This window comes from Charadrius vociferus, unplaced genomic scaffold (genome assembly GCF_000708025.1).
Source record: "Charadrius vociferus isolate BGI_N301 unplaced genomic scaffold, ASM70802v2 scaffold819, whole genome shotgun sequence".
Lineage (NCBI taxonomy): Eukaryota > Metazoa > Chordata > Aves > Charadriiformes > Charadriidae > Charadrius > Charadrius vociferus.
Window position 1 is genome coordinate 317,618 of NW_009650062.1, and position 8,741 is coordinate 326,358.

The 8,741-nt window shown below is 48.9% G+C and overlaps 1 protein-coding gene across 1 annotated transcript in view; it reads right to left on the minus strand.

Annotated features, from left to right (window-relative positions):
- Window positions 1–4,056: 4,056 nt before the first annotated feature.
- The window catches only part of RAB44 (RAB44, member RAS oncogene family), a 20,485-nt gene continuing 15,800 nt past the window's right edge, over window positions 4,057–8,741 (minus strand). The window contains exons 14-19 of the mRNA XM_009891742.1: window positions 7,378–8,331; window positions 6,832–6,913; window positions 6,391–6,505; window positions 5,516–5,617; window positions 4,587–4,663; window positions 4,057–4,141 (exon numbers count right to left, since the gene is read on the minus strand). Coding sequence (XP_009890044.1) covers window positions 4,057–4,141; window positions 4,587–4,663; window positions 5,516–5,617; window positions 6,391–6,505; window positions 6,832–6,913; window positions 7,378–8,331 — 1,415 coding nt within the window. The remainder of the gene's footprint in view (window positions 4,142–4,586; window positions 4,664–5,515; window positions 5,618–6,390; window positions 6,506–6,831; window positions 6,914–7,377; window positions 8,332–8,741) is intronic.

The window sequence follows — 8,741 nt, forward strand, 5'->3', positions numbered from 1 at the left end:
CCCCCGGACCCCCAACTCACCCCACAGCTCACCTTCGCACCCCAACACCCCCCCCAGGAACCTTAAGAGACCCTCCCAGCACCCGCCTGAGCCCACAGCACCCATGAGATACCCCCCAAATCCATGAGATCCTCTCTCTACCCCCAAGCACTCCCTAAGTCCTCGGCACAACCCCAGCATCCCCCTCCAGCACCCACCCATCACCCTTTATGGCCCCCCAGACCCATTTACCTCCTCCAGCTCCGCTGAGCCCCATTTCTGCTCCCCATCAAGATCCATCCAGTGCCCCCCTGAACCCCACTTACCCCCAGCCCCGCGGGGACATGGGTGCCTGTTCCCACAGCTCCAGTGACAAACAGTGACCATGCACAGGGGTGTTAACCCCCTAAAAATGTGGGGAAGCCCTAAAAAGCATGGGAAAGGCTTCCAGGAGTAAAGGGCTGGGAGATGGAGCAAGCGGAGGTCCCCAGAGCCACCCCCAGCGTGAAAAACTCAGAAGAAGGCAGGAGCAAGGGGTCTCAGCCTCCCCCAGCTCTCGGGCACAGGCTTCGGTCCTTAATTGCAATTAAATGCATTTTCAGAGCCAGCTGTCGGTCACAGCATTTTTGGTGTCTCTCCGGTCCCTTTCCAGCCTTGTTTAAGTTCTTGGCCTCAACAACTTCCTGCAGCGAGGAATTCTGCAGTTTAATTAAACATTGCAAGAAAAAGTGCTTCCTCTTATCAGCTTTGAATTTCCTGCCCTGTCAATCCCAGCGCGGGGAGCGGGACGGTCTCCACGTCCCTGTTTTACTGCCTTTCGAGGGGAACAGGGTGAAATTGTGGAGGACGTGGATGGAGCACCGAAAGCTTTGCCCGATGAGTCAGCCCCGCTCGTCAGGAGCTTCTCTGGGTTCTCTGCTTTCAAGGTGGACACATCAAAGTGAGACGATGGTAAATGCCTGCTGATTTTGGGCTGGTACCTGAGATCTTCTGTGCTCTTGGCTTGGCTGGTGCAGCTCTTCTATTTCTCATGAAGTGCCTTGAGGAATTACAAATGGCTTGAAGGGAAACAACCCGATTTAAAAATAAAAAAAATAAAAAAAATTCCTGCGGTCCAAACAAGTATGCATTTCCCTGTTGCTATTATTATCTCAGACCTTGATCCTCCTCCAAACACTCCTGCACACATTTAACAGCTTGCAAATGAGCGGTCCCTTTGATTCTGGAGTGGGAACGTTTGCTGGGACCATGAATTATCACAGGTGAATGATGTTTTAAATGCAACATGCTGATAGTGTTTTCCAACGGGCTTTATTGCCTTCATGGTGTTTCTCTCAACCTGGCAGTGAAAAACTCATTTCCAAGTTTGGGAGGGAGGTTTGGAGGGGAGCGACACTTGTTTACTCAACACCTTTGGGCACAAACTCAGTCCTTTTTTCTAGACGTGATTTCTAGTGGAATAAGGCAGACATTTCTTGCTCTCCGGTGTTCTGGGAAGCGTTTTTCTTTCGCAGATCTCTATTTGGGGCCCTGTTCAAGCTCCCCGGTCTTTCTTTGAAGAGGCAATATTGCAGTTCGAAGGTATTCCTGCATTTGCTGCCATCTAATGGGAGGATTTAGCCTCGGCGACCTCAACTCTATTGCGAGCAAATAAAAACCTTTTCCTGCACAATCCTGCTGCCACTCTGCCAAGCTGCATCTTCTGCACATAATCCCAGCAAATTTAGGCGAAGGGAAAAGCCGATCTGACGATGGCTTCAGTGTACGTGCCGCTGGGCGGCTCTGCACGGGGTCACACAGACCCAGTAAAAAGAGCCTTTTGGGGTTAATTAGGCTGAACTGGTGCTTATCCTATCACAGACCAGATTAGCAAAGTGTGGTTGGATTTATATTATTTTAAGATAAAACAGCAAAGCAGAAATAGTGAAGATGGACCCAAACAACAACCACAAAAAAAAAAAAAACCCAACCCTGAATCCAGGCAAAACTCTGAACTGAGCCATGTAAACTCTTCCTGAGGAGCTGTGGTCCTCAAGCTGCTCCCACTGCTCCATCAGTAAAAATATTTTATAAAGAAATATGGTTAAGAGGGATAGACAGGGAATGGGAGTGTAAATGTATTACGTTAAGAAAAGAAAGTCTTTTCACCGTAGAGCCAAGGGAGGATGGCTCACGGCAGGGGGAGACACTTAGGGGGTGGGAGCTTTGGTGGTGCAGAGGTGCTGGAGCCCCAAAATGGGGCATGCAGAGGGGGTAAGTCAGCTGTGAAAGACTCAGAAATTCCTCCGTCATCCCGAAGTTGTACTCTACCTGGGTACAACTCATAACCCTGGTTTTACTGAGCATGAATTTGGGCTATCGGTGGTCTTTGCACATCTCCGTCTGCAAATCAACATCATTGCCACTGAGCGCTTTTTGGGTATCACACAGAGCCGTCCCCATTTCAGGGTGTAATTCTGTGAGCAGCACAACCAGCAAAGTCCGCTCTCGCCTGGCTCTGTGTGCTGCAGGTCTCTCGCATGGAGATTTGTCATTGTCTGATGAAGACTAAACTTAAACTGCAATTTTTCCATCAATGGGGATGTTAATTAGTCTCAGTTACTCCGGCCTTTATTCCTACAGAAGTCGCAACATCTCATAGCTTTGCGGTTGCCACCCATCGGGGACTGCTAAAAACAGCCCGTGGACTCTAAAACCCTTTGAAGCGGGGAAAGGAAAAACAATTACGTATACACAGGCATCAGGAGCTCTTGAGCCTTGTGTCCCTGGAAAGCTGAGCTATAACAGAGTCAGAAACATGCAGAATGATATCCTCTTTTTTTTTTTTTTAAAAAAAAAAATAAATACATACTGTTCTAAGAAAACCAGCTCTTGTTGTCACGATACTTTTGTAAAGCAGAAACTGGCTACTGTTATGCTTTGCCATAATTATACATAGTAATGGCAACACAAAGCAAACCCATCTGAGCAGAATTATTTCCCCCAAATCTGCATGTAAGCACAGTCTTTAAATACACCTGCTAAAAAAAAGGGACCAGGCAACACAGGTGATATATAAAGACACTAAAATATAATATTTGTATTCTTGTTTATTTAGTCTGTGTGTCTTTCTCTGCAAAAATGTAGTTCTTTGCATCAAGCTGTAAAAGGAAAAGAAAAAACAAACAACCAACCCTGAAATTGTGACATGTGCTTAGATTAGATTTTTCACGCTGGGTTTTAAAACCGACGCAGCACTTCATAACGAAGCCGTCGTGGTTGCAGAAGGGCATCTTCCCTGCCCGTCCTGAGATTTACTGCGATAGTGCCAAAAAAAATCCGTTCTGGAAGCAGTGCAAGGAAAAGGGCTCTTGCAGGCATTTCTCTGATCGTATATCCCACCACCCCAGTGCTCTTTCTATTGCCCTGGATGTGATTTTGGGGCTTTTGGATTTATTTTGGGCATAGTCTGTAGTAGTTTTCTGTCAAGACGCATTACTGCTCACCAGCACGACAAATCGGGAAGAGAGAAAAAACGAGCTTTACCTTGCCTAATAGGAGAGACTTACAAAGTGCATTTAGGATATATTGAATATTTCATTGTTCCAGATCCCATCTGATGAAAAAGCCGAAGCAAAAGTCACTGCTGCACAGCAGCACCGACAGCCCTAAGTCCCCTTGTTTGATCCACTGGCCTTCGGGTGACTCCTGGTATTCATTTCTTTTATCCCAAGACTTGTTTTTACTCCCCACTGCTTCCAGTATCATTCCAGCACCTCGGATCTAGTTGGGTTCCTTTTCTCCCTCTTTCCTTAGCCTGTTTTTTTTTTTTTTTTTTGTCTCCAGAAGAAAGCGGTAAAGTTTTCCAACCAGTATTTCATGGGGCTCGCGTGCCCTGGGATAAGGGCAGGAGATGAGCGGGGAAGGGGCCGGGTGACAGCCGGCTCCTCCACAGCGGCTTTTGCTCTCAGCATCCGAGGGAGACGAGGCAAGGCAGACACACGGGGAGTGGAGATGGTGCCCAAGGGCTATTTTTATACTTTTCTGGCTGTCGCTGCATTTTCACAACTGGTCACAGGTGGAGGTATCTGTCCATTGCTAGCAGCAGCCCTTTTTCTTCTGGGGTGGCTTTGGTACCTCTTCTGCCTCAGTTTTTAATTCATCTTCATGAACTTTGAGCAACCTGGGAGAGAAGGAAGCAAATTAGCCGGGTATTTCCCCCATATTTCGCAATGCTGTGCGATTTGTCTTGACAAGCCTTGGTAAAGGATGCACGGCACAGCTGAAAGGGGTTAGGAGCCTTCCAGCTCAGCGTGGTTTGAGAACCGTGGACTCTGCTAAAAATGCCAACCTAAATCAAATCACAGGCAGAATTCATTTCAGTCAACCCAGGGAGAAACCGGCAGCATCCTGAGAAGGGTTTTATTAATCTCTTTGCAGTGCTGGCTGTTCTTACAGCACTTATCTCCGGCTCATCCCAGCTGTGCACATGCCGCTCTGAGTATTCCCTGACATTTGGGCACAGGGAGTCTCGAGTGGCAGTAGCACACCAGTGTTGGGAGTTAAAAAAGCAGAGAGGGAGCCCATTAAATTCAGGACAGCCGGCAAAATCCAAGCCCATGCCTCACCTGATCAAGCCGACCATGGACTCGGAGACGTTGTGGCCTGAGGCAGCACTGCATTCGTAAAACATGAGCTGATGCTCCTGGAAGACACAAAGCCCAAACAGAAATGTAATATTCTTGTGTTGGAGTAGCTTAATATGGGAATAAATAGCCATGGGACAGTCATGGTCAAGGGGAAACAGAAGGACTCAAGGAAACAAATAACTCAATAACTTATTTACTGGAATGTGAGGGTGAAATCCAGCTTTTAAAGTAGTTATGATACCAACATTTAGTATCAAGGAAAAGGCTGACACTTCAGACACAATGAGATGTGATAGTCTTTGACTAGTGGAGCGAATACAGAGACATAACTGGATGTTGCCAGGTCTTTTGTGCCTGCCAGTGACTGGTTTGTTAAAGAAAAAAAAAAAAAAAAAAGAAAAAAAAGGCATCTAACCCCTTGTGCGGCCTCCATTTATAAAACTGGTCAATGGATGATGGCCCAAATCCCATAAACTTTGAAATTAAGTCTGTACAAGTGAGATTCTTCTCACCTATTTTTTATTAGCCATCTACATTTTGAAGAGACTAATTGTACTTTGGCATTTCAGTATCTTGAAAACAGGATAGGGCTTGGTGGTTTTATTATTATTTATATGATGCTGGGAAGATCTGTGGCACCTCACAGCAAAGATAAGCAGAGCTGAAAATGTTTTCATTTATAGCTCCACTTCCATAAACTGTTTTACTGGGGGGTTGCCGAGTCAAAACTACGATGGCAAGAGGAAAGCAAGGCAGGGAAGGGTGACAGATGGGTTCAGAGGTCACTTTGCCGACCACTGATGCACAAAAGGTGAGTTAAGGGCTTTCACCTTTCTCCAGGTCCTCAGGCTGGTGGCACCCTTGCCTAACCTGGGGGACAGCACACTTCAGCAGGTCCGTGCACCTACCTTGGCCAAGCGTTCCCCCTCCTTGGTGGGGACCTGTCTCTCTGCAGCGCAGTCGGTTTTGTTCCCAAGAAGCAGAATAGCAACTCTGTCTTTTGCTCCTTCCTGGACAATTAAAGAGGGGAGGATCAGGAGCGTGACTGAATCCCCCTTGAATCATGGCCGCCCATGCTGCCCGCACACATCCTGGAGCACCGTGAGGAATGCCCATGGGTTTGGGCCGGTAGCAAAACCTTAAATTCTTAAATGAGTTTAACAGCATTTAAGAAAGGGATTTATTTTTTTTTTTCTCTTAAATCATCTGTCCTGGTCTATTAACAGGGCAGAAGACTGGGCGAGTCACCCTTGTAGTGAATTCACTTTGTGTTCGACCTCAGGAACCCTCCAGGAGATGCTCTGCCTGGGAAAAACACGCACTGGGCAAGGCGGCATCCCATTTTGTTCCAGCATTCGTAAACACTGACTTTGTACTTGATGGGAAATCTCTGACAAGAGGTCTGTAATAAGATACAAGTTACCTCCCATTTTGCAGGACTCCAAGTGGGCTGTTCTTGATTATAAAGTTTTATCAAAATCACTTTTAACATTTTCTGGTTTTTAATTTTTAAAAAGTCGATCATTATCATAGAGATGCTATCAAGAAGTTACACCAGGAAACACTGCAAAAATGTGAAAATTGTCAGTATCTGAAATTAAATCCTCCAAGAAAAATCATTTTCTAATCAAAGTGAAGCAGAACACCCTTTGCAAAGTGCTCAGTCACCCCCGGATGCCCATCCCTAACCAGTGGCAGAGGTCAGGTGGGGAAATGCTGATCTGGGAGTCACCGCCAGTTCCCAGACCTTGGGGACAGAATGATGTTTTCCTGCTTCACCCACCTGGATGCAGCTCAGCCAGTACCACACATCCGAGAAGGAGTGCTCCGACGTGATATCGTACATCAGCACGACCCCGTCCGCCTTCCGGAAGAACTGCTTGGCGATGCTGTGGTACCTGAGTGCATTTTAAACAGTCATCGATACGGTCTAAGGAGGTTTTGCGTAGGAACAATCTGAAATCCCAGTGGGAAAGCTGGGAATGCATGTCAACAAAAAAGGCAAACCCCAGATTTTGCTCCTATCCCGATCCTAGAGGCCATATAAACAGCCTTTATCTTAATTACTTCCTGTATTATGCTTTATTAGACCACATACTGTACAGAGTCCCTCCTTAACCCCTCCTTTGCTTAGCAAAGACAAGAACATTCATTTCCACTAAACTACCAGGAAAAAAAGAAAACCACAGGTTGCTCTCCTTAAGCAGACAGCACAGCAGCTCACCTTTCCGTACCAGCCGAGTCCCACAGACGGAGAGCAAAGCACTTGTTGTCCACGACGAGCGTTGTGACCTGATAATCCAGCCCTAGGAGACACAAAAAGGGATATTTTGATACTGTAGAGTTCGTCAGAGGACGGATGGAGAAGGCACACGGTGGATGTGTGGTCTGAGGCTGCGGCTCAAGCAGGCTGGTCCCAAGTGAACCTCCAGCTTTTAGATCTTTAATGGCTGGATTTGGGGAAGGTCTCTGATTTCGCGGTGAAAGAAACCAGACTGGTTAAGAGAGGAGAATAGAGCTGAAAGGCAAAGCAGAGGGAAAAAAGGTATCGGTGCCCTAGAGAGGGCAAGGAGGACCAGCGTTGCCTGCTCATGGGCATCCAGCCATGTGAAATTGGTGGTCTTATTTGTCTTTGCTGACAGGTTTTATAGCACGCTTGCTGTGAGGTGTAACACGTGTGTAATGATCACCAGCAGCCTGTGGGGTGGGGGAAAGGGAATTGTGAAAGGTGACCCAGAGCTGTGCTGGAGAGGAGTTGGAGGAGACCTACCTACTGTGGTGGTGAGGTGTGGGTTGAAGGTGTTGGCGTGCAACCGGTACAGGAATGATGTTTTGCCCACGTGGGAGTTCCCAACAAACAGCACGTTGTAGACGTGGTCTGGGTCCAGGCAGGCTTCAGCAGATCCCCTTGGGACAGGTCCTGCCCCACCTGCAGTCACAGTCCCTGGCTCTCCTGGGCTGGGCTCACCTTTCTGGGTTGTTTTCTGCCCAACCTCTTGCTGCTTCTCCTGTTGACCAACAGTGAGGTCTTCTCTCTGTTCTCCCAAGAGCTGCCTTTGAGGCTGCGTGCTGCTGTTGGCTGCATCCCCCAGTGAGCTGTCTTCGAGGACCACCCCCAACTGATCATTCCCAGCATCTTTCTCCTGTTGGACCCTTGTCTGAAGGGTTGACACTGGTGGCACCTCTTGTTGTGGAGGCTCAGAAGGTCCAGCAGCTACCTGCTCTGTTTCCATCACATGCGGTGGCTTGTCCTCCGGCGGTTGGGAAGCAGTGTGAAGCCTCACCTTAACTGCCTGTGCTGAGACCTGCTCCTGAAGCTCGCTTTGGGCTGCCTGTCCCGAAGCGCCTAGTCGCCGCACATCTGGAACGAGAACATCCTCCTGCATCATCGTTTCCAGCTTTAGCGTGCTGATTTGTAACGGCACCTCGGAGACCGGGGAGGCCAGTGCAGACGCCCCATCATCATGGCCCTGCTTTAGCCCAAGACTCTGAGCTTCGACTAAACTCCTGGCCCCTTCCTCCAGCATCTCTCCCTGCACCACTTCCAGACCTTGAGCTCCATCCAGAGGTCTCCCTTCTACAGCAGCCCTCTCTCCCTGTGGTAAATCCAGTGGCTGGGTATCCTCTAGGATCTGCTCATCAGGACCAGTGAGTGCTCCCAGCTTTGCTTCCACACCAGGACCCTCAGCAGCAGCGGGACGCTCAGGATACAACACGAGCTTGGCTGGAGGGGACGCATGTCCACCGGCAGCTCTCTCCCATGGGTCTGTGGTATGAGCTGCACACAGAGCTGCCTCCAAATCAGCAGTCGGGCTCTGCTCCCCTTCCTGCATCCCAGCCGCACCCAGGGGTGCCAGATCTGCCTCTGGGCTCCCTCCTGACTCCTCCGGCTCTGCCATTAGCTGCACATCTGCAGCAGTGCTCTGCTCCTCCAGCACACCCAGGCTTTCAGCCTCCTCCCATGGCTGCACCCCTGCATCAGCCCCCTCTCCCTGCCCAATTCCCGTTCCCTGTGGATCAAACATGGGCTGATGTGGCAGCTCATGCTCACCCTGCCCTCGTGCCCCATCTTCATCCTCATCCCCACGCTGTGTGGCTGCATTGTCCTCCCCTCCCCGGAGGCTTTCTTTGCTG